Source organism: Oncorhynchus clarkii, chromosome 26, assembly GCF_045791955.1.
Source record: "Oncorhynchus clarkii lewisi isolate Uvic-CL-2024 chromosome 26, UVic_Ocla_1.0, whole genome shotgun sequence".
Classification (NCBI taxonomy): domain Eukaryota; kingdom Metazoa; phylum Chordata; class Actinopteri; order Salmoniformes; family Salmonidae; genus Oncorhynchus; species Oncorhynchus clarkii.
Window position 1 is genome coordinate 38,018,938 of NC_092172.1, and position 26,211 is coordinate 38,045,148.

General features: G+C 45.7%; 1 protein-coding gene across 2 annotated transcripts in view; it reads right to left on the reverse strand.

Moving 5' to 3' along the window:
- Window positions 1-763: 763 nt before the first annotated feature.
- The window catches only part of LOC139385169 (zinc finger protein 609-like), a 91,461-nt gene continuing 66,013 nt past the window's right edge, over window positions 764-26,211 (reverse strand). The window contains exons 4-9 of one of the 2 annotated variants that reach the window (XM_071130257.1): window positions 15,253-15,340; window positions 8,821-11,251; window positions 8,221-8,593; window positions 7,730-8,098; window positions 7,404-7,482; window positions 764-2,595 (exon numbers count right to left, since the gene is read on the reverse strand). In XM_071130257.1, coding sequence (XP_070986358.1) covers window positions 7,409-7,482; window positions 7,730-8,098; window positions 8,221-8,593; window positions 8,821-11,251; window positions 15,253-15,340 — 3,335 coding nt within the window. In that variant the 3' untranslated portion in view covers window positions 764-2,595; window positions 7,404-7,408. Of the gene's footprint in view, window positions 2,596-7,403; window positions 7,483-7,729; window positions 8,099-8,220; window positions 8,597-8,820; window positions 11,252-15,252; window positions 15,341-26,211 lie in introns of both variants that reach the window. The other variant, XM_071130255.1, reaches the window with a different exon arrangement.

Genomic DNA, 26,211 nt, shown 5'->3' on the forward strand with positions numbered 1-26,211 from the left:
TCAACGACTCCAGCTCACGCACCATATGAAGCCTTTTCTCTACATTGTATAGCGACTACTTTGTGTGAATAGGAAAGGAGTCTTTTTGCAGCGTCTACATTAGTGGAGGGGAGGACATTGTGTTGTGTTTTAAGTGCTGTATCCCACTACGGAGGCATCATTTCATGGCTACTTGCTTAAATGGGCACAAAGGTTAAATTAAGCTTCTCAACTCAAGAGTTCATCCATGCTTCAATCCAGACAACATCCCTAGATCTTCTCCAAAAAGGGTTCTTGAATAAATAAACAGGTAAAGAACAAACCTTTGATTAACACCCCCTCATCTCCAAAACCCCTAGTGCCCCACTGGTCTGAGAGACGACACTCCCCCCTCATCTCCAAAACACCTAGTGCCCCACTGGTCTGAGAGACGACACTCCCCCCTCATCTCCAAAACACCTAGTGCCCCACTGGTCTGAGAGACGACACTCCCCCCTCATCTCCAAAACCCCTAGTGCCCCACTGGTCTGAGAGACGACACTCCCCCCTCATCTCCAAAACCCCTAGTGCCCCACTGGTCTGAGAGACGACACTCCCCCCTCATCTCCAAAACCCCTAGTGCCCCACTGGTCTGAGAGACGACACTCCCCCCTCATCTCCAAAACCCCTAGTGCCCCACTGGTCTGAGAGACTACACTCCCCCCTCATCTCCAAAACCCCTAGTGCCCCACTGGTCTGAGTGACTACACTCCCCCCTCATCTCCAAAACCCCTAGTGCCCCACTGGTCTGAGTGACTACACTCCCCCCTCATCTCCAAAACCCCTAGTGCCCCACTGGTCTGAGAGACGACACTCCCCCCTCATCTCCAAAACCCCTACTGCTCCACTGGTCTGAGAGACGACACTCCCCCCTCATCTCCAAAACCCCTAGTGCCCCACTGGTCTGACTACACCCCCCCTCATCTCCAAAACCCCTAGTGCCCCACTGGTCTGAGAGACTACACTCCCCCCTCATCTCCAAAACCCCTACAAGCTCCACTGGTCTGAGAGAGTGGGAGTTGAACGAGGTGAGTGGCAGAGGGGGGGGGTTGAATGAGGTGAGTGGCAGAGAGAGGGGGTTGAATGAGGTGATGTCCCTCTACTGAGGGGAGCCCAGCTGTAATGTGACCATGTAACAGTCTCTGGCAGTTGTCACCTGAAGGGCCACCCAGTGATAGGAGTGCCAGACATTGGCCAGGCTTGGTTGAATCTACTGGGACTCCCCCATTGTCTCAGTGCTGCACTACTGTAACACGGGGGAAGGGTTGCTAAGCCAAGGATATATAGGAGTGAAGCGCTGCCCACACCAATGGTGTTGCTGACGGGATGGGGTCGCTATGAGCTAGCAGCTAGATGTGCGTGGTTGGTTGTGTGTTGTCTAGCCGGGCATCGCTCCGCCCTGGTTATGCCTTGACTTTACATTGTGCATCCTTCCTCATCCTCTGCAATCAGTTGTTTGATTCTTCCTCCATGGAAATTGACAGGATAACGAGCTGGTCCATTTGCTGTGCCGATTGAAGGACCAGTAAGGTACTGTAGGCTGACAGGTGAAAATGGCCGACCTCTTCAGTAGATGATCCCCAGTGTTCTGAGGTAACAAACAGCTCTACACTTCTGAACAGAAACCATGGTTACAACTGTCCATCAGTCAGTGCAGTATTGATCAGAGTGAGCCACGGTATTTGTGTGATTTGGTTGATTCAGTGTATGGAAAGGGTGAAGTGAGACTGGCGTATCAAAAACAAATTAAAGGATGGATTGGGAAGTGGGGAGGAATCAAGTTAACTGAAAGAAAAGTCACTCATGCCGTGAAATGAACAATGCAAATGTCAAGAAAACACAAAACATGAAATGTATTGAGTTGAATGTGTTCCCTTCACACAATAATTATGTCTATCCCTGAAAAGTGAACCAAGAGGTGTTTAGCGAGCAAATGGCTGGTTGAGGGACGAGAAAACAAACCCTTCAACGCCTATAGAAGTCTGAGGAGGTTGAGCCTCTCTCCTCAAGCGTCCTTTCACCACACACAGTAAACCTACTAATGACAATTGTCAGGATATACTGGCACACTGGGTACAACAGGCCAACAACAGCAAGTTCAAACATTTCAACATGATTCACTTGTTTAGTTTTGTCAGTCTTTATTTTAGTTTGACCCCTCCCCCATCATCCCCCCCAGCCACCCAGCCCCGTTCTGCATGGGACTAAAAAAAACTATGCAGTCAGAACCCCTTTTCAGCTTTTCAGGCAGTCAATTGGTCTACTTTTGCATGTGTTCGTTCATCAACAGTGCAAAGACCAATAGATATCAGCGGAGGTGTGCACATGGGCAGACAGTGATGGCTTTGAACCTTGGATGAGGTCAGTCCCAGTCCACGGTGGGGCAGGAGGGAAACGAGGGAAAAAGATGCTGCTAGGAGAAGAAGAAAAAAGAATCTGCCGGACATTCAGGCAGAGAACTAAAAATATAGAAACACCATTCAACTGATGTCTAAAATGGACTCGGAGCCCAGGGCTTCCTCATGTGAGCCAGTCACATGAATCTTTGCAGGGTGGCGAGGTGTCGGTCACGTCTCCCTGTGGAAATGACAGAAAATGGTTGGCTAAATTCAAGTTCAAAACCATGTTCAAGACACATAGATTACCCAATATAATGACACGTAGATTACCCAATATAATGACACGTAGATTACCCACTATAATGACACGTAGATTACCCACTATAATGACACATAGATTACCCACTATAATGACACGTAGATTACCCACTATAATGACACGTAGATTACCCACTATAATGACACGTAGATTACCCACTATAATGACACGTAGATTACCCACTATAATGACACGTAGATTACCCAATATAATGACACATAGATTACCCAATATAATGACACGTAGATTACCCAATATAATGACACATAGATTACCCAATATAATGACACATAGATTACCCACTATAATGACACGTAGATTACCCACTATAATGACACGTAGATTACCCACTATAATGACACGTAGATTACCCACTATAATGACACGTAGATTACCCACTATAATGACACGTAGATTACCCACTATAATGACACGTAGATTACCCAATATAATGACACGTAGATTACCCACTATAATGACACGTAGATTACCCACTATAATGACACGTAGATTACCCACTATAATGACACATAGATTACCCACTATAATGACACATAGATTACCCACTATAATGACACGTAGATTACCCACTATAATGACACGTAGATTACCCACTATAATGACACGTAGATTACCCACTATAATGACACGTAGATTACCCAATATAATGACACTTAGATTACCCACTATAATGACACGTAGATTACCCACTATAATGACACGTAGATTACCCAATATAATGACACGTAGATTACCCACTATAATGACACGTAGATTACCCACTATAATGACACGTAGATTACCCACTATAATGACACGTAGATTACCCAATATAATGACACTTAGATTACCCAATATAATGACACGTAGATTACCCACTATAATGACACGTAGATTACCCAATATAATGACACTTAGATTAACCAATATAATGACACTTAGATTACCCAATATAATGACACGTAGATTACCCAATATAATGACACGTAGATTACCCACTATAATGACACGTAGATTACCCAATATAATGACACGTAGATTACCCACTATAATGACACGTATATTACCCACTATAATGACACATAGATTACCCACTATAATGACACGTAGATTACCCACTATAATGACACGTAGATTACCCACTATAATGACACGTAGATTACCCACTATAATGACACGTAGATTACCCACTATAATGACACTTAGATTACCCAATATAATGACTAGTATCACTTCTATTGTAAATTACAATATTACCTCAAAATGTAAAAATGGCTAAAACATTTAAATGCAGCCGTTTTGACCACTGTGACGTCTATGTGAGTGACATTTTACACTTGAATACCAAGCTGAGGAAGCAAAACCAACAGAAGACTCTAGATAAGGTATTCCACATCCAGAAACAAGGCAGAGGTCAGCCACTAGAGGTCAGGGCAGCCTGTGATTACACTGTCTCTATTACAGTATCACTACTGTGATTCACGGCTCTGCTGCTGTTCTACCTGCTTAGGACAAACAACTGAACTGAAGGCATAAGAGCTGTTGCTGCTGCATACTGAGGCTGCTAAATAGCACAGTCGGGCCTTTGTTCAAGTCTTTCCCAGGGAGCTGTGTATCAGACTGTTGTACAGTACAGTAGTACTAAGTCTTTTCCCAGGGAGCTGTGTATCAGACTGTTGTACAGTAAGTACAGTAGTACTAAGTCTTTTCCCAGGGAGCTGTGTATCAGACTGTTGTCCAGGCCAGTAGTACTAAGTATTTTCCCAGGGAGCTGTGTATCAGACTGTTGTACAGTACAGTAGTACTAAGTCTTTTCCCAGGGAGCTGTGTATCAGACTGTTGTACAGTACAGTAGTACTAAGTCTTTTCCCAGGGAGCTGTGTATCAGACTGTTGTACAGTAGTACTAAGTCTTTTCCCAGGGAGCTGTGTATCAGACTGTTGTACAGTAGTACTAAGTCTTTTCCCAGGGAGCTGTGTATCAGACTGTTGTACAGTAAGTACAGTAGTACCAAGTCTTTTCCCAGGGAGCTGTGTATCAGACTGTTGTACAGTAAGTACAGTAGTACCAAGTCTTTCCCAGGGAGCTGTGTATCAGACTGTTGTCCAGGCCAGTAGTACTAAGTCTTTTCCCAGGGAGCTGTGTATCAGACTGTTGTACAGTAAGTACAGTAGTACCAAGTCTTTCCCAGGGAGCTGTGTATCAGACTGTTGTCCAGGCCAGTAGTACTAAGTATTTTCCCAGGGAGCTGTGTATCAGACTGTTGTACAGTACAGTAGTACTAAGTCTTTTCCCAGGGAGCTGTGTATCAGACTGTGTACAGTAAGTACAGTAGTACTAAGTCTTTTCCCAGGGAGCTGTGTATCAGACTGTTGTACAGTAAGTACAGTAGTACTAAGTATTTTCCCAGGGAGCTGTGTATCAGACTGTTGTACAGTACAGTAGTACTAAGTCTTTTCCCAGGGAGCTGTGTATCAGACTGTTGTACAGTAAGTACAGTAGTACTAAGTATTTTCCCAGGGAGCTGTGTATCAGACTGTTGTACAGTACAGTAGTACTAAGTCTTTTCCCAGGGAGCTGTGTATCAGACTGTTGTCCAGGCCAGTAGTACTATGTCTTTTCCCAGGGAGCTGTGTATCAGACTGTTGTACAGTACAGTAGTACTAAGTATTTTCCCAGGGAGCTGTGTATCAGACTGTTGTACAGTACAGTAGTACTAAGTCTTTTCCCAGGGAGCTGTGTATCAGACTGTTGTACAGTAAGTACAGTAGTACTAAGTATTTTCCCAGGGAGCTGTGTATCAGACTGTTGTACAGTAGTACTAAGTATTTTCCCAGGGAGCTGTGTATCAGACTGTTGTACAGTACAGTAGTACTAAGTCTTTTCCCAGGGAGCTGTGTATCAGACTGTTGTCCAGGCCAGTAGTACTAAGTCTTTTCCCAGGGAGCTGTGTATCAGACTGTTGTACAGTACATTAGTACTAAGTCTTTTCCCAGGGAGCTGTGTATCAGACTGTTGTCCAGGCCAGTAGTACTAAGTCTTTTCCCAGGGAGCTGTGTATCAGACTGTTGTACAGTAAGTACAGTAGTACCAAGTCTTTTCCCAGGGAGCTGTGTATCAGACTGTTGTCCAGGCCAGTAGTACTAAGTATTTTCCCAGGGAGCTGTGTATCAGACTGTTGTACAGTAAGTACAGTAGTACCAAGTCTTTTCCCAGGGAGCTGTGTATCAGACTGTTGTCCAGGCCAGTAGTACTAAGTCTTTTCCCAGGGAGCTGTGTATCAGACTGTTGTACAGTAGTACTAAGTCTTTTCCCAGGGAGCTGTGTATCAGACTGTTGTACAGTAAGTACAGTAGTACTAAGTATTTTCCCAGGGAGCTGTGTATCAGACTGTTGTCCAGGCCAGTAGTACTAAGTCTTTTCCCAGGGAGCTGTGTATCAGACTGTTGTCCAGGCCAGTAGTACTAAGTCTTTTCCCAGGGAGCTGTGTATCAGACTGTTGTACAGTACAGTAGTACTAAGTATTTTCCCAGGGAGCTGTGTATCAGACTGTTGTACAGTACAGTAGTACTAAGTCTTTTCCCAGGGAGCTGTGTATCAGACTGTTGTACAGTAAGTACAGTAGTACTAAGTATTTTCCCAGGGAGCTGTGTATCAGACTGTTGTACAGTAGTACTAAGTATTTTCCCAGGGAGCTGTGTATCAGACTGTTGTACAGTAAGTACAGTAGTACTAAGTCTTTTCCCAGGGAGCTGTGTATCAGACTGTTGTCCAGGCCAGTAGTACTAAGTCTTTTCCCAGGGAGCTGTGTATCAGACTGTTGTACAGTACATTAGTACTAAGTCTTTTCCCAGGGAGCTGTGTATCAGACTGTTGTCCAGGCCAGTAGTACTAAGTCTTTTCCCAGGGAGCTGTGTATCAGACTGTTGTACAGTAAGTACAGTAGTACCAAGTCTTTTCCCAGGGAGCTGTGTATCAGACTGTTGTCCAGGCCAGTAGTACTAAGTATTTTCCCAGGGAGCTGTGTATCAGACTGTTGTACAGTAAGTACAGTAGTACCAAGTCTTTTCCCAGGGAGCTGTGTATCAGACTGTTGTCCAGGCCAGTAGTACTAAGTCTTTTCCCAGGGAGCTGTGTATCAGACTGTTGTACAGTAGTACTAAGTCTTTTCCCAGGGAGCTGTGTATCAGACTGTTGTCCAGGCCAGTAGTACTAAGTCAGTGCGATTGTAAAGTAAAGCATAATTTCTCATATGTAATGAGGCATAGAAGCTACAGGTTGTCAAAGTACTGCATGTCTACATCTTTTCCCACCATGCTCTCTGTCCATACGGCCACATCTGACCCCAGTATCTATTTGTCTGGCTAATGAGACCGTGATACTCCCATTGGTGTGACCTATTTGTTATGTGTATGTACTGACGTGTATGTGTAACTGATAGAGGCACACACACACACACACACACACACACACACACGTTTTAAAAGTATGTAAATTGTAAAGTAGTTAGTGTGTAAAGTCATTGTGGTTGTATGTGTCAGACCCCAGTAAGACTATCTGTCTCCATTGGCGCCGTCTATGACACAGTTTGGTTAGTGTGCACACAGTACCAAGTATTTGGTGTGATTTGGTTATTGAACTGCGCTTGTCTGCTAATGTATTTTTCTCTTTAAGATCCATTTTATTCTGTTTGTGTGCCTGTCCGTCTGTCTGACTAGGGGCCTTACCGTTTTCATCTCCGCGCCGGGGGGTAGAGGGAGGGGGCTGCGGCTTGCTGACTGGCAACAATAGCTGATGACGAGAGACCTGTGCGAGGCGGAAAATGTATGCACATCAGTTGGGGAGGGTGCATCAGTTGGGGAGGGTGCATCAGTTGGGGAGGGTGCATCAGTTGGGGAGGGTGCATCAGTTGGGGAGGGTGCATCAGTTGGGGAGGGTGCATCAGTTGGGGAGGGTGCATCAGTTGGGGAGGGTACATCAGTTGTGTATCAGTAAGAGTTTCCGAAAGCCTCGTCAGTCATAATAGTAAAAGTGGTGATTGGCTGCGACTGACCTGTAGTGTAGGACAGATCATACTGGCCCGAGAGCAGCGGGTATCCCAGGTGGTGATGGGAGGGCATGATGCGCTGGGAGGGCGAGGAGCGTGGCCGCTCCATGTCCCTCTCTCGTTCCCTCTCCCCGCCGCTCCTCTCTCCCCTGTCCCTCTCATGGGACGGCTTGTCGCCCACCGTGGGGGACTTGCTCTTGTACTGGCTGGCGTGCTGCTGCAGGATGTCCAGGGCCTTGGAGTCCACCGAAGCTGCCTTGCCGCTGACCGTGGGGCTGGCGCGCGACTTGTCACCTCCCCTCGCCTCCTCCTCACCGCCGGCCATCTTGCCACCGTAAGGGGAGAACGGATAGCCCGCGGGCAGGTAGGGGGAACCTAACATGGGGGACAGGTCATTGTGTTCATTTCATTCATGGCTTAATATCAAAACATTTGTATAAAGATTTTTTGGGCCAAGTGGTTCCTTTCTATACCAATAGTTGATCTGGTGTGGTTACCTGGGTAATTCTGCATCATGACTGTGGGCATGCCTCTGTACCCGGGGTGGCTGGGGTCATAGCCCTGCCCATAAGGGTAACCAGGCATATAGGGCATGTAGCCCTGGTGCTGCGCCAGGGCTGAGGAAAACTGCATGTGGGCATTGGCGCGAGGGTCTTTGCCCATGGTCCGTTGGTCCTCAGCAGAAGACGTTCTGGGGTCTGTGCCCTCTTTCGGACCAGCGCCATCCTCCTCTTTGGGACCGCCACTCTCCTTGGGCCTGTTGGGCCTGTCGTCCTTTCCTTTGCGGTCGCGGTCTCTCTCTCGCTCTCGGTCTCTCTCGTCTTTCCACCGCGGTGGTGGTGGTTGTTGCTGCTCGTCCTCCATCTGGGTCTGCTTGAGGTAGACAGATGGTGTGAATGCGTTAACTCAGGGATACCTCTCTAAAACAACTCCACAACTCTCTAGAAGGGCTACAAGTGATCCAAACATGATCTAAAATGAGCATCAATCACCACATTACACTGCAATCATTAACATAATAAAATATGTACAAATAATAGAATATAAGAACACACCTAAGTATGAAAAATAATAGGGTACGTTTTTTTTTTTTTTACCTGTCTGTACCACATGGCTTGCTCTATCCCCGCTCTGGAGTCTAGGCTTGGCTTGGAGTCCTCCTTCCCATGGTGCCCCCCTTCACTCAGCTTCATCTTCAGCCCTTCGGCCTGCTGGGACTTAGATACCTCTCCTTTCAGGCCTGTGGCGGAGGCCTTGGAGGGCTCCGATGGAGAGTCTCTGGTCTTACCCTGGTTCTGTTGGGTCTTGTTGGCCAGGCTGTCTGTCTTTCCAGGGGCCTTGGAGAGAGTGGGTGGCCCCAAGGCCTTCTGCTTCCACTCCTCCTTCATGGAGGCCTCGCGTTCCTTCATGGCCGCCGCGTCAGAGCTCTTCTTCTCCGCCACCGCCGCCCGGTGCTGCTCAGAGATCACCTGGCGCTGGCGCTCCTCGTACTGGTGCCGGTAGGCCGGGTTGGTGTTGAGCAGGTGGTTGTGGTAGGCCTGGTCCGGGTGGTAGGCGTACGGGGGAACGTAGGAGTACTGGTTGTAATAGAGAGGCTGCATGTACATGTTGGAGCGCTGTTGGATGACTGACTGCTGCTGCTGATGATGTTGTTGTTGTTGTTGTTGATGATGATGATGATGATGTTGTTGTTGTTGACTGGAGGCGTTCATCTCGGGTTTGCGATCTTCGTGAGGCTCCACTTTGACCTTGTCTTCCACATTCTCCTGTTCGTCCTCACGCTTCACTTTCAATGCCGGACTTTCGGTGTGCGGCATGCCCGGGTTGGCGGCACCGGGGCTGGGGCAGGTGTAGTTGGGCGAGTAGTAGGCCTCATAGCCGGCATAGTACGGAGACTCCTTGTTGGGCGTCTGGCTGGGAAACAAGGCTTTTTTGGCTCCTTCTCTGATACCTTGGTCCTCCACCTTGACCTTCACCCCTTCCACAAGTCTGCCCTCGCCGTCCTCCCCTGCGTCCGAGATGTCCGAGTACGCCGGGCTGTTGGTCTTGACCGAGGAGTTGTCGGCTCCGCCACCATTCTGGGTGACCACGTGGAGGGGCGTGAGTGGCTGAGGCATTCCCGTGCCCTCTATCCGGCTGGCCACCCCTATGGACAGACTGGGGGCGTTGTCGGTGAAGCTGTAGATCTTATCCGCCTCTGCCTTGATGCTGGCAAGACGGCTCTGGTGGGGGTCCGAGGAGCCGTTAAGTAGCCCGTCACCTTTTCCTGGCTCTGAGGACTCAGAGTAGGGACTCTTGCCCTCTTCTGGTTTCCCCCCTTTTCCCGGAGGCTTGGGGCTCTCTGCCTCCTTCCTGCTGTCTCTCTTCTTCTTCTCCTTCTTCTTCTTTTCTTTTGAGGCACCGGAAGCAGGGTTCAGCGCGGCAGGGTTCAGCGCGGCAGGGTCTCCCATCGCGGCAGGGGGTTTGGTGGGCTGGGTGCCCTTCATCTGGGGGCTTTTGGGAATGCCCTGTATCATAGGGGGGATCCCTAGAGAAGCATTGAGGTTCCCCCCGGCAGGGAAAGAGGCAGCCTGTAGGGAGTAGAGCTGCTGGGAAGCTACGCTCCCTGGGGGTACAGGCCGGGACGATGACTTCATGTTCTTCTGAGATAGTTTGTCGGTCTTGGACTTTTTGTGGGACTTGGACTTTTCCATGCCGTCGTTGCTGGCCTCGTCGGTGAGACAGGGCCCGTCGTCACAGCCTTCCATCGGTATGCCGCTTGCTTCAGGGTCAGCGTCGCCACCTTTCTTTTTACTCTGTTTGGAACTAAACTTGCCCGGGGAAGGAGACGGACTCTGGCAGTCAAAGCCCCTTCCTTTGGGGGTGACAGACCGTGCGGGAGACAGGCAGCCTTTGTGAGAACTGGAGGCCCCGTTGCAGTTCCCCGGCTCAGGGTGAAGCGTGGAGTCCTCCCCGTACTCACTGTCCCCATCCAGGTCCAGCTTGATGTCGTCGTCGTCGTTGTGTGCGCGTGCCTGGTGGTACTTGAGGCCGTTGATGTGCTTGTACTTCTTGTTGCAGCCGGGGTGCGGGCAGTCGATGAGGACCGGCGAGGGACAGTTGCGGTCGAGTGTCGGGGGCTGGGGCTCAGTTTTGATTGAGGGGATGGGGGGAAGGACAGGGGGAAGCGCCCCTCCTCCTCCGCTGTTGGAGTTGGTGCGCATGCGCTTGTTGCCTTTGGTGTCCTCAGAGCTGGAGTTGGGCTCCATGTCTGAGGCAGGTTTGGACTTGCGCTTGCTGGCCGATGAGGGGCTGGCCTTGACGTCCTCTGTGTTGCTGTTGGGTGGCGTGCGGCGCTCCGACGACGTCTGGCTGCCCCGCCGACCCTTACTGTTGTTGTTGGCGGCACGTGTCTTGCTGGTGCCGCTGCCCTTGTTGTCCGACGAGTTGCTGTTCTCGTTGACAGGTGTGTTGCTGTTGGGCCTCATCCTCTTGCCCCGGCCCCGGCCATTCCTCATCTCCAAGTCACTGGTGGGAGACTCACAGAACCTGAGGAGACAAGAGGACGTAGACGTTAGCAAATTACATTACGCATGCCAAAAACAAACGGCATTTAAAAAAGGTTGACTGATAAATGTAGGCAGAATACAAATTACACTAAATAGCTAGGTTTCCATCCAATCTGCATAACACAATATGTGCATTTTCCACCAGAGATGGGTTTCCATCAAATGAACTTGTTGTGGATAAAAGGCTGTGTGTGATGACATAGTGCACATAAACATATATTTTGTCACAAAACCTGTTGGTTTTAGAGCAGGGGTGCCCACTCTGATCTTGGCACGTGTACTTTACCCAACAGCTGCCAGATACAGTGTGGGTAAGCTACATGCATAATGAGATTATTATGGAGAAGAGCAATATGATTTGTATTTGTCAAATGGCAGCAAAGCATCGATCATCATGTCACCAGAATAAGACCCTCAATATTTATTGGAAAGGAGCATCAAGCTCATCACCGTGCACTTTCATCACCCTGTGAAGTTCATCATAACTTATTTCATCTGTAGCCTAATAAACTGCATGCTTTCCTGAGTCGTAGTGGGAGGACAACATAAGTTTATTTCAATTATGGTTAATTACATCAATATTTGCGCATAAAAAGGCGTTGCGACCATTTCTCACAATCAATTTCCCCGACACAAAAAGATCCCAACCATGTCGAACAAACAAATAGTCTGTCACCATTTTTTAAATTGTATCGGCATATCCTGTTTCCATCAGCCCAGCTGTTACTGTTTTCATGCATCAGGTAATTCATTCACAAGAAATGGTTGGAAGGAAACCTGGTTAATGAATTGCTGAAATTCTACATTTCTAGATAAGACAGCAATAAACTGGGTCTGTATATCAGCAAGCCTTACACACAACTTATGGGGTGGAATTCCTTTTCTGTCTTTCGTTTTGTCCAAATAAAGAGTGAACATTAGTTGCAGAAGGAAGAGGGTGAACATCTACACTATATACACACAAAAGGTATGTGGACACCCCTTCAAATTAGTGGATTCGGCTATTTCCGCCAAACCCGTTGCTGACAGGTGTGTAGCATCGAGCACACAGCCATGCAATCTCGGGAAAGCATGCAATCTCCATAGACAAAAATTGTCAGTAGAATGTGGCACCGTCATGGGATGCCACGTTTCCAACAAGTCAGTTCATCAAATTTCTGCCCTGCTAAAGCTACCCCGGTCAACTGTAAGTGCTGTTATTGTGAAGTGGAAATGTTTAGAAGCAACAACGGCTAAGCCGCGAACTGGTAGACCACACAAGTTCACAGAACAGGACTGCCAAGTGCTGAAGTGCATAAAAATAATCTGTCCTCTGTTGCAACACTCACTATCAAGTTCCAAACTGCCTCGATGCAACGTCAGCACAAGAACGGTTCGTCGGGAGCTTCATGAAATGGGTTTCCATGGCCGAGCAGCTGCACACAAGCCTAAGATCACCATGCGCAATGGCAACCGTCGGCTGGAGTGGTATAAAGCTTGCCGCCATTGGACTCCGGAGCAATGGAAATGCGCTCACTGGAGTGATGAATAACGCGTCACCATCTGGCAGTCCGACGGACGAACCTGGGTGTTACGGATACCATTATCCTGTGTGTGTATCCTGTGTGTTTCTTTTCTCTCCGTCTCCCCTCACAGGTGAAAATCATCACTCCCCAATCAGTCAACAATCAACCCATCAATCAGAAGACACACCTCCTCCTGTTTCCTACCCTATCACAGTTCCTTCCCCATGGTTTAAAAACCCCATCACTTGTTTGCTCTGGAGCTCAATATCTTTGTAAATGCCATGTTTGTAGATCTCTGTTCTTCATAGATTTCAGTAGCTCAATATCTTTGTAAATGCCATGTTGGTAGATCTCTGTTCTTCATAGATTTCAGGAGCTCAATCTCTTTGTAAATGCCATGTATGTAGATCTCTGTGTTTCACTCTCTCGTTGTGTCTTAAACCTCTCTTTTGTTTGAGCACCTCCATAGCACTTTGTCATCACCTGTGAGTATTGTTTTTGGTTATGGTGTTTGTTTGTTGCTGGTGGGAAAAGGGGAAAACAAGACAAGTCGCCCATGGGCATACACTACCCGTAGGTAAACTTTGTTAAAAACACTAGTTAGAACTGGGCGGACCACCCACTGTATTTTTGGTTAGTTAGTTAGCTGTTGTTAAAGTAAGCTAGTCTAGCTTAGGGGTGTTTTTGCATATTTGTTTCTTTCCTTGGGTCCAGCTCAGCCCCTTTTCCTGCCCCCCCCCATTACCGTGTGTTTATCAAATAAACCTTGAGTTTGACGGTAGATTTCAGTTGTCGTGGTTATTACGTTCACACTTTTACTTTGTCACAATTATAATTTGCATGAGTTATGTTACGCGTCTCATTACCATCCCCCCTAGACTGTCGGGCCAAAAGGGATTCGTAACACTGGGTTTGGCGGATGCCAGGAGAACCCCAATGCATAGTGTCAACTGTAAAGCAACAGCATACAATGACAGCTTGGGGAAGGCCCTTTTCTGTTTCAGCTGGACAATGCTCCTGTGCACAAAGCGAGGTCCATACAGAAATGGTTTGTCGATTGGTGTGGAAGAACTTGACTGGCCTACACAAAGCCCTGACCTTAACCCCATCGACCACCTTTGGGATGAATTGGAATGCTACTGCGAGCCAGGCCTAATCGCCCAACATCAGTGCCAGACTTCACTAATGCTTGTGGCTGAATGGAAGCAAGTCCCCGCAGCAATGTTCCAACATCTAGTGGAAAGCTTTTATAGCAGCAACGGGGGGGACCAACTCTTAATGCCCATGATTTTGGAATGATATGTTCGATATGTCCACATACTTTTGGTCATGCAATGTACCTACCTGCCTGGTAAATCATAAGTAGCATAATTCACATCCCTAAAATAGAGTTGGGCCCCCATGTCTCTATGATAATAATGTAATTATCCCAGCAGTGAAGGTTAACAGTCCGTGACAAAGACACCAGGGCCTGGGATGACTCATAACTTCCCCCTCCAATCACTCCAAACTATTTCACCAGCAGCAGGGGATGAGAGTAAATCCGTAGGCCCTCGGAGATTGAGGAATTCAGACTCATTAGTCATTACTCATCGTGGAGCTGGAGAGCCTGCGGATTTGGTTTCCTGAAAGTTTGTTGAGCTGTTACTTTGCTGAGAGCCTTCAATCAAACTGTCACAGTAAGCCCAGCTACAATGCAATTCTGAAAGCCAGTATGTCACTGTTTTGAGAGTGACTCAAGTTGGCCGTGGATGTGCAGCGCTTGAGTGGTATGGTCTATCAAAAAATGTAAGCTAAACTCTCTGCGGTAGTTAAATGAGATGGGGACTCCAGGAATGAAGATATCTCGTGTAGGGAAAAAAAGAGCATGAGAAAATGAGCCAGTGCTGAGACAATGCTGCTGATAGGCGGTGTGGTCCCACCACGACAGTGGAGAATGTGATACAGTGTTGGGAAAAGCTATTAGCTCAATAATTGGATCCGGCAATCTGGCTTGTTGGAGGATTCTATTTCTATCACTTCCTCTCGGGACGTCAGCAGAATGTATCTCCGAGCCCAGGTTAAAGACTACAGTGGATAGACAAGCACTGCTGGCCCCCTAGAGACAGAGGTGAGGACTAATATCCAACAGCTAGCGTGATATAGATGGCAGATTGGTAGATTCATATCGGAGTTCCCTCTTTATGCAAGGAAAGGTGAGAAACCAAGTGCTGGAAGGGTAAAGGATTTTTAAAAATTGAGTATCTGATGTTTGATGGCCCCTGGTAATGCTCTTATTTGACATCAAACACTACTAACTACATGACTTATGATACTGTGTAAAGATTACGGCCAGCGACCATTTTTCAAATACAATTCAGTATACGTCAATACCTTATTTCAAAATGTTCAGTTGAATCCAGTTAATGAAAGACAAAGTACCAAAATGTGAACCGTCTGGAATAACAGTGGAGATGATGTATGAAGACGTGCTTACCTGGGAGGTGCCCAATCATGTCGAGTACAGTCCAACAGGGTGCCGACGTAGCTCTTGTTCCTCCAGGTCACATTCACCACCAGCATGCCTGTGGGAAAAGAACACAAGTCTTAATTCGTCATTCATAAGAGTAACGAGACTACTATACATCATCTGGATTAATGATCTCACATTCACACCATAGTGCCAAGACAGAATTTAACAGTTGCTCCTTCATTAAGAATGACCTCACGTTGTATTCTTCAATTAACCGGGGCCACCGCATCTAACCGGGGCCACCTCAACTAACCGGGGCCACCTCAACTAACCGGGGCCACCTCAACTAACCGGGGCCACCGCAACAGCTCCCATTTAAATAGATCAGACAGGGGTTCCTGGGCATACTCTCAAAGCAGGACCCCTATTATAATGTTGTCGGTTCTCCATTACTGCTGTCTATTATAATGTTGTCAGTTCTCCATTACTGCTGTCTATTATAATGTTGTCAGTTCTCCATTACTGCTGTCTATTATAATGTTGTCAATTCTACATTACTGCTGTCTATTATAATGTTGTCGGTTCTACATTACTGTTGTCTATTATAATGTTGTCAGTTCTACATTACTGTTGTCTATTATAATGTTGTCAGTTCTCCATTACTGCTGTCTATTATAATGTTGTAGGTTCTATATGACCACTGTCTATTATAATGTTGTCAGTTCTACATTACTGCTGTCTATTATAATGTTGTCAGTTCTATATGACCACTGTCTATTATATAAGACCACTGTCTATTATAATGTTGTCAGTTCTATATGACCACTGTCTATTATAATGTTGTTGGTTCGACATTACTGTTGTCTATTATAATGTTGTCAGTTCTACATTACTGCAGTCTATTATAATGTTGTCAGTTCTACATTACTGCCGTCTATTATAATGTTGTCGGTTCTATATGACCACTGTCTATTATAATGTTGTCGGTTCTATATGACCAGTGTCTATTATAATGTTGTCGGTTCTATATGACCACTGTCTATTATAATGTTGTCGGTTCTACATTACTGTTGTCTATTATAATGTTGTCAGTTCTACATTACTGCTGTCTATTATAATGTTGTCGGTTCTATATGACCACTGTCTATTATAATGTTGTCGGTTCTACATTACTGTTGTCTATTATAATGTTGTCAGTTCTCCATTACTGTTGTCTATTATAATGTTGTCAGTTCTCCATTACTGCTGTCTATTATAATGTTGTCAGTTCTCCATTACTGCTGTCTATTATAATGTTGTCAGTTCTCCATTACTGCTGTCTATTATAATGTTGTCAGTTCTACATTACTGCAGTCTATTATAATGCTGTCAGTTCTACATTACTGCCGTCTATTATAATGTTGTCGGTTCTATATGACCACTGTCTATTATAATGTTGTCGGTTCTATATGACCAGTGTCTATTATAAATGTTGTCGGTTCTATATGACCACTGTCTATTATAATGTTGTCGGTTCTATATGACCACTGTCTATTATAATGTAGTCAGTTCTATATGACCACTGTCTATTATAATGTTGTCAGTTCTACATTACTGCTGTCTATTATAATGTTGTCAGTTCTATGACCACTGTCTATTATAATGTTGTCAGTTCTACATTTCTGCTGTCTATTATAATGTTGTAGGTTCTATATGACCACTGTCTATTATAATGTTGTCGGTTCGACATTACTGTTGTCTATTATAATGTTGTCAGTTCTACATTACTGCTGTCTATTATAATGTTGTCGGTTCTACATTACTGTTGTCTATTATAATGTTGTCAGTTCTACATTACTGCTGTCTATTATAATGTTGTCAGTTCTCCATTACTGTTGTCTATTATAATGTTGTCGGTTCTATATGACCACTGTCTATAATGTTGTCGGTTCTACATTACTGTTGTCTATTATAATGTTGTCAGTTCTACATTACTGTTGTCTATTATAATGTTGTCAGTTCTCCATTACTGCTGTCTATTATAATGTTGTCAGTTCTCCATTACTGCTGTCTATTATAATGTTGTCGGTTCTACATTACTGTTGTCTATTATAATGTTGTCAGTTCTACATTACTGCAGTCTATTATAATGTTGTCAGTTCTACATTACTGCCGTCTATTATAATGTTGTCGGTTCTATATGACCACTGTCTATTATAATGTTGTCGGTTCTATATGACCACTGTCTATTATAATGTTGTCGGTTCTATATGACCACTGTCTATTATAATGTTGTCGGTTCTATATGACCACTGTCTATTATAATGTTGTCGGTTCTCCATTACTGCTGTCTATTATAATGTTGTCAGTTCTCCATTACTGCTGTCTATTATAATGTTGTCGGTTCTACATTACTGCTGTCTATTATAATGTTGTTGGTTCTACATTACTGCTGTCTATTATAATGTTGTCGGTTCTACATTACTGCTGTCTATTATAATGTTGTCAGTTCTACATTACCACTGTCTATTATAATGTTGTCAGTTCTACATTACTGCTGTCTATTATAATGTTGTCAGTTCTACATTACTGCTGTCTATTATAATGTTGTCGGTTCTATATGACCACTGTCTATTATAATGTTGTCAGTTCTACATTACTGCAGTCTATTTTAATGTTGTCAGTTCTACATTACTGCCGTCTATTATAATGTTGTCGGTTCTATATGACCACTGTCTATTATAATGTTGTCGGTTCTATATCACTGTCTATTATAATGTTGTCGGTTCTATATGACCACTGTCTATTATAATGTTGTCGGTTCTCCATTACTGCTGTCTATTATAATGTTGTCGGTTCTACATTACTGCTGTCTATTATAATGTTGTCGGTTCTACATTACTGCTGTCTATTATAATGTTGTTGGTTCTACATTACTGCTGTCTATTATAATGTTGTCGGTTCTACATTACTGCTGTCTATTATAATGTTGTCGGTTCTATATGACCACTGTCTATTATAATGTTGTCAGTTCTACATTACTGCTGTCTATTATAATGTTGTCAGTTCTACATTACTGCTGTCTATTATAATGTTGTCGGTTCTATATGACCACTGTCTATTATAATGTTGTCGGTTCTACATTACCACTGTCTATTATAATGTTGTCAGTTCTACATTACTGCTGTCTATTATAATGTTGTCGGTTCTACATTACTGCTGTCTATTATAATGTTGTCAGTTCTATATGACCACTGTCTATTATAATGTTGTCGGTTCTACATTACTGCTGTCTATTATAATGTTGTCGGTTCTACATTACTGCTGTCTATTATAATGTTGTCAGTTCTATATGACCACTGTCTATTATAATGTTGTCGGTTCTACATTACCACTGTCTATTATAATGTTGTTGGTTCTATATGACCACTGTCTATTATAATGTTGTCAGTTCTATATGACCACTGTCTATTATAATGTTGTCGGTTCTACATTACCACTGCAAGATCCTTCGGTAGCACCGATAGTTTTCTTATTTGTATGTAAAATGATTTTCTGTCCTCCGTTTTGACTTTGCTACCAAGCATCAGACTTCCCAGTGAGAAAAAGATTGTGCTATTACAGGGAAAAACACATATGAGGCCTTTGCTTAAGTGATGGCTCTGTAGTTCATATTCAGCCTGAGGGTGTAACGATCCAGCAGAGCTTAATGATTCTGCTAGGAGCCCTTAGTGGAGTGCCAGAGCAAAGAAATTGTTAAATTAATGTCTGATGTTCTGGGCATCAGCGGCCACGCTGCAGGAGAGAAGCAAGAAGCCGGTACAAGAATATCCTCAACTTTTCTGGTATGTGGCTGACTGCGGCTGACCAGGGGGCTACTGTGTTGTCATTTCGCTGGCGTTAAGTTGGCAGCATTCAGAACCACTAGTTTTTCTAGGCATGCATGGCCAGGCTAGGAGATATATAACCTGGCACGTTAAATCCAACTTTAGCTTGAGGTGAGATCATCCAATGGGATGACCTGGTGTGAGATCATACAATAGCCTATATCTCTCACACACACACACACACACACACACACACACACACACACACACACACACACACACACACACACATACACTAGTGGAAATAACAGCTCAGTTTGGAGAATACAAGATTCATCAACACTGATGGGTTAGGAAGTCTGCTACACCTCTCTCCATAACTTTGTTACTCGACAATGACCACACATAAAATAAAAACATAACTGTTTAAGGCTGATCATAATATGATCTAAAGCTGATGAGAATTTATATGACAGGTGGCAAATTCAATAATAAAAACACCTACAAAAAAAGCATAGTGTTGCAGACGACAGCAAGTTGTCTCCCGGTTTAAAAACAGCCTAGATGTATTACCCCATAGCCCACCGCCCGGTGACCTCAGCATGCCATCTCAGCACTGCAGTAGAAACTAGAGTCTGCAGTGAAGTAACTTGTCTAATAGCAGAAGAATGCTGGCTGGCAGCTTCCATTCCTACACGTATTTTATTAGCTCAGGAAACCTCCCCCCTCTCCCTTTCCTGTGTCGAACCCTCTCCCCTCCATCTAACCTAGTGCAGGTCTCGTCTGTCTTTCTGCTGCAGGACTGCCTCTGGCACTGAAAGTGGTTGCCAGTTGGTGAGCGTATAAGGCATTTCTACATACGTTTACAGGAACCTGGTGACACTTGGCCACTGGCCCCGTCCTACTCCAGTCCAGATGGTAAACACTAGTGCTCACCCCCAGCCCTTGCTCTTTCAACTGGTACCAACTGGAAAGCATTGTGATGGGCCGGCCAGGCCATTGAGTTTGGCCTTGCGTGACGTTAGAGGGCTTATCCAGCACCTTTATCACCCTGCCTCCCCCCCACCCTCTCGACAGACAAGCTAATGCAAAATGATACTGGCTGAATAGGAAAAAGCAACTGAACAGCTATGTTGTCTTTGGCATTTTGTCAGCATTTAACTCACTCAGTGACTGTGCTGTGCTCCAATATTGGCAGAATTTGTATGCGCATGTTAATACGTATTAAAAGCAACAAAAAATGTTGATCGAAATACTATCTGCTAAAGTGTACAGCTAATCAGGTTAGGAGAGGGGTTTATTGTAGCCGTGTTGGCGTACATATGTCAACATAACCTAACTTAATAATCACCAATGTACTCCTTGCCAAAATCCCAATATCAGGACATAACAAATGAAGAGATAATTTTAACAGTTCAGAAGGCAGTTAAACTGACAGGCTGAAATCCTCAAGGTGTTTGTAGCTGATTATCGGGAAGACATGCGTTTGTGATCTCTCAGTGTGGTCTCTGGACTTGTTCGCAGTAAAAGGACCAGACTGGGTCAGTTAAAAAAAACAAGGCCAACCCTTTCAAATGCGAGTTCAGTGGGGGAAGCAGGCAGAGACACCAGTGGTCCACCCTCCCCCTTCCCCTTCACCCTCCCCACCTCACTCCCCCCTTTCCATCAACCTCATTAGGGTCGCCTGAGCCAAGTGATTGAAACCAACATTAATGAGAACGATTGGCCTGTATTTCACCTCTCATTTCCACTGAGCAACAAATAGTGTCCCTGTCCCTAAACCCTCCACCACTGGACTCCTTGGTTCTTGTACACTACTAATGAATAAGACCCTAATGGCAGATAATATCAGTCAGGAGGTTGCTCCTGGATGCATGGGTCAGCGGCTCCCAGGTCCCCACTGACACGTTTCATTAGGTTACTGGGAGCTCCATAATCAGCTCCCCTGCAGCTGGTCAAGCCTGCTGGCCACAGGGACACGGCCGACCTTTGAACCTCTCCTACTCAACACGCCTTTAGCCGCTTCTCAGCATTCTCCGTCTCCGACTGCTACTATGAAGGTTTAAAACTAATCGAAGTCCTTCAGGTACCTCAGATTTCTCCTGCTCCACATGGATCAAAATGGCTTTGGCCTTTACTCTGACCATTCCAAACAAAGGGGCAATCTGATATTTAAACTTCTCCCTGACCGAATCTAATAACTACACGTTTCAAGCAGACTGTCACAGTCCCTGTGCCCAAGAAAGCGAAGGTAACATGCCTAAATGACTAAGCACTCACGTCGGTGGCCATGAAGTGCTTCGAAAGGCTGGTCATGGCTCACAGTACCATCATCCCGGAAACCATAGACCCGCTCCAATTCGCATACCGTCCCAACCACTCCACAGATGACGCAATCTCAAACGCACTCCACACTGCCCTTTCCCACCTGGACAAAAGGAACACCTATGTGAGAATGCTGTTCATAGACTACAGCCCAGCGTTCAACACCATAGTGCCCTCATAGTGCCCTCAAAGTTTATATTTAACTGTTTATCATCTATGCATAGTCACTTTCACTAACCTGTACCCTCACAAATTGACTTGGTACCGGTACCCCCTGTATACATTACTGCTGGGGCGGCAGGGTAGCCTAGTGGTTAGAGCGTTGGACTAGTAAGCGGAAGGTTGCCAATTCAAATCCCCGAGCTGACGAGGTACAAATCTGTCATTCTGCCCCTGAACAGGCAGTTAACCCACTGTTAGGCCGTCATTGAAAATAAGTATTTGTTCTTAACTGACTTGCCTGGTTAAATAAAAATACAGCCTCGTTATGGTTATTTTATTGTGTTACTTTTTATTAGTTGTAAAAACTATTTCCTGAACTGCAGGTTAAGGGCTTGTAAGGAAGCATTTCACGTAAGCTCCTCACCGGTTGTATTCGGGTGACAAATCAAATTGGATTTAATTTGTTATGCAGTTGAAACAACAAACTGGTCACCCCGCCACTTGTTTAGCCCCTTTAAGGTTCAGAGCTAATATGAGTTTGTTACAATCTCATTAACTGCTACAAATGCAGCTAAGCCAAATTATCGATCATTGGATCATGTCACTGAAATAAGAGAAGGTTGAACACATGTCAATCTTTCACCAAACGGTTTTATTTCAAGTTTAGGTTTAGAGAAAAGGTTCTGTAAATTGCTTTAATAATCCTGCAAAAAGCACGGAGAAAAAGCTCAATCGTTCATATGCGCCGCGTACAATCAGCGGAGGTAATTATCACTGTGCACACACACAGCGAGCTGCTGATGTAAATATGCCTGCTAATAAGGTTTGTAAACCTCTACGTGTCCCTGTGGGGGTTAAAGTACTTTGCTCACACCAGCCATGTTGCCATGACAGCCTGGTTCATCAAGGGACCGTGGAGATAAGAGGGAACTGAGAAAAATGGTGTGGATACACATCAGTTAACTACAGGGGAATGATACAGGCGTTGAGCTAATACTGGAGCTGGCATTAATGGTGTGCAACAAAAAGCTAGCTAGAAAAATTAAATTAATGTGTCATTTGAAATGGTGAAATACTTTTGATGTGCGCAAGATGCATATCGAACATAGTAGCATTCAAATTAAAATATGAGTCTCAATTTAAAGAACACATCAGTGGCTTTAGTCATTGTGCTGTCAATATCCGAAAGCGTACTAGTAACATTGATTTCCCATCGGCCACCATACATTCAAATCAGAGTGGAAGTTGAAATCCAAGGCTTGTTTCATCATGTATCGTCTCACATTCGGGTGATGAAGGGTTAATAGATACATCCGTTTCTATTGGACGCTGTGTGTGTGTAGCACATCCTCAAACTATGACCCCAGTTCAACATTTGATTAACTTGCCGTAATAACATTTTCACCAGAAAAGCCAAGTCTGAAAAGGTCATATTTTTCCTTGGTTTGGGTGATATCCGGGTTATTTGTATGCATTTCATATGGTTATAATGTTGTTATAGCAGAACAATGTTTTTCTCCTGAAAATTAGCTCCTGTTGGGTCTTACTGTGTGTGCAAGTCACTCTGTACGAATGTGCACTCAACATTGTGAAAGCAACATACAGGAGAGGAGAGGATAAGTTGATAACATTTCTATTGAATGTACATGATAAGTTAATTCAGGAGCGGCACTGAACAAACCAATACTGATGGGTTATGGTTGCGGTCTATTGGAGTGGGTTAAGGTTGAGGTCTATTGGAGTGGGTTATGGTTGTGGTCTATTGGAGTGGGTTATGGTTGTGGTCTATTGGAGTGGGTTAAGGTTGCGGTCTATTGGAGTGGGTTAAGGTTGCGGTCTATTGGAGTGGGTTAAGGTTGCGGTCTATTGGAGTGGGTTAAGGTTGCGGTCTATTGGAGTGGGTTAAGGTTGCGGTCTATTGCAGTGGGTTAAGGTTGCGGTCTATTGGAGTGGGTTAAGGTTGCGGTCTATTGCAGTGGGTTAAGGTTGCGGTCTATTGCAGTGGGTTAAGGTTGCGGTCTATTGGAGTGGGTTAAGGTTGCGGTCTATTGGAGTGGGTTAAGGTTGCGGTCTATTGGAGTGGGTTAAGGTTGCGGTCTATTGGAGTGGGTTAAGGTTGCGGTCTATTGGAGTGGGTTAAGGTTGCGGTCTATTGGAGTGTATGGAAGAATGCAGTTGTCAGCCAGAAAGAATGGGCCTGCCCTCTGGACAGCATGGAATTTCAATTCCAAATGTGTCTTGTGTGGTGAGCTGCAAGCAGCACTCGGGAAATTGGCCACTTTGACAATTGGACAAAGCCCATTGATATGAAGTGAAGACTACAGAAGGGAGGAGGGAGGGTGGTGAAGGGAAGGAGAGAGAGAGGTGAAGGGAAGGAGAGAGAGATGAAGGGAAGGAGAGAGAGAGGTGAAGGGAAGGAGAGAGAGAGGTGAAGGGAAGGAGAGAGAGGTGAAGGGAAGGAGGGAGAGCGGTGAAGGGAAGGAGAGAGAGAGGTGAAGGGAAGGAGAGAGAGAGGTGAAGGGAAGGAGAGAGAGAGGTGAAGGGAAGGAGAGAGGGAGGTGAAGGGAAGGAGAGAGGGAGGTAAAGGGAAGGAGAGAGGGAGGTGAAGGGAAGGAGAGGGAGGTGAAGGGAAGGAGAGAGGGAGGTGAAGGGAAGGAGAGAGAGAGGTGAAGGGAAGGAGAGAGAGAGGTGAAGGGAAGGAGAGAGGGAGGTGAAGGGAAGGAGAGAGAAAGTGAAGGGAAGGAGAGAGAAAGTGAAGGGAAGGAGAGAGAGAGAGAGAGAAAGTGAAGGGAAGGAGAGAGAGAGAAAGTGAAGGCTCAATTGAACATCCATTTAATTATTCCGTTCTTCCTGACATGTCCTCCTCTACTGTTAAAACAAGAGTGATTTTTTTCCCTCCCTTTCTTCCTCGCTGGCCAGTGTAGACAGCTACGGGCCTCTTGTCAATGTTGGCTCCGGTACATCAAGGGCACAGCACTGAGCAGCTCAACGAGAGCAAGGTGTCGCCCCTTTAGAAAAACACTTCAATGAAGCCTTTGACAGGTGGTGGTGTTGAAAAGAGTAAGACAGCATGGCCGGCAGTGAGCTCCAGAACCCAGAGGACCTTTCATACAACATGCTTCCTCCAAACACTGACAAGAGTCAGCGCTGCTTCAGACTTCTCCCAATGTTTATATGATAATATCCGTTTGGTAGCGACCTCTTTTTCTGCTCCGACGACCAAACAACTACGGCGGCTAAAGCTAACAGTCTTAATCCTCCAATGATGTAAATGTATAAATAATCCAGGAAACATTTTTCCCAATCAGCTTGTATTATTGATCTATTAAGGCAAGGTGCCTGTGTGACCGCTAGGGGAATAGCCCTCTGTGTGTGGAGAGAGAGAAAGAGAGGTTGACAGGGGTAACACAGCTTTGGCGTGGGCTGCAGCGTTGGCTGGGAATCAGCAGTGTTCCCTGGCCCTCGGAGTGAGAGGCTTTCTGGGCCGTGCTTCAAGAGCAATAAACTTTCCTACGATTTTCATAGCTGACATTTTGGTAGTATCAGCGGCGTGCGAGGCCCGGGAGGGTTGGCCCAGCAGATACCCTAGCCTGTCACCATATCCACGCTGAGGGATGTGTGTCAGAGGGTTGGCCCAGCGCACTGCAGAGGAGACCCTAGCCTGTCACCATATCCACGCTGAGGGATGTGTGTCGGAGGGTTGGCCCAGCGCACTGCAGAGGAGACCCTAGCCTGTCACCATATCCACGCTGAGGGATGTGTGTCGGAGGGTTGGCCCAGCGCACTGCAGAGGAGACCCTAGCCTGTCACCATATCCAGGCTGAGGGATGTGTGTCGGAGGGTTGGCCCAGGGCACTGCAGAGGAGACCCTAGCCTGTCACCATATCCACGCTGAGGGATGTGTGTCGGAGGGTTGGCCCAGGGCACTGCAGCGGAGACCCTAGCCTGTCACCATATCCACGCTGAGGGATGTGTGTCAGACCTCAGCCTTAAAATACCATTCCTGCTCCTCCCTTGGTCTTCATTTCCTGCACTGCAAGCCACCCGACTCAAACACCTCCATGCCAGACTCTCCTTCTCTCTTTTCGCCTCTCTCATGTTCAGGGTTGAATGTGTCAGAGAGAGTGGAGACTGCACCAGCTCCTTGACATGGGTGGAAAGCTAATTGATTCACATACGGATGCATAACTTACCTTTAAAAGGTGGCCCTTTGGAGGTCAAATCTATTTAGGTTGTTACCTTTAAGCGCAAATGATGTAGGATAAATCATTCATGCTGAGACTAGACATAATATCAGAAGCCTGGGGAACAGGTGAATCCAGCAGGGCATGTTTTTTTGGGACTAGATTCTTCTTTCCCTCCCCCCACCTCAACCACCATTCCTTCCTCTGGCGCTCTTCATTCCGGCGAGGTGCAGACGTTTAACTGGTGTCTGTTGTTCATTGACTCCCACAAGGGCAAAAGGCAGAGGTGAAAATGCAGCTGTTGTGCGGCATGCTAAACAAGCTACATGCTCGCCACACTGCATGCCTGAGCAGCTCCATGTGAGAGTTGCCATGCAGGAGGCAGAACTGCTTAACATCACGGCTAATCGCACTGTTCTCTGATTGGCTCTGGGGCTCTGCGTAGCGTTGCTCTGCTCATGCCTTGGTTTACTAATTTGGTTCCCATGTGTTAAGTTGTCTGTTTT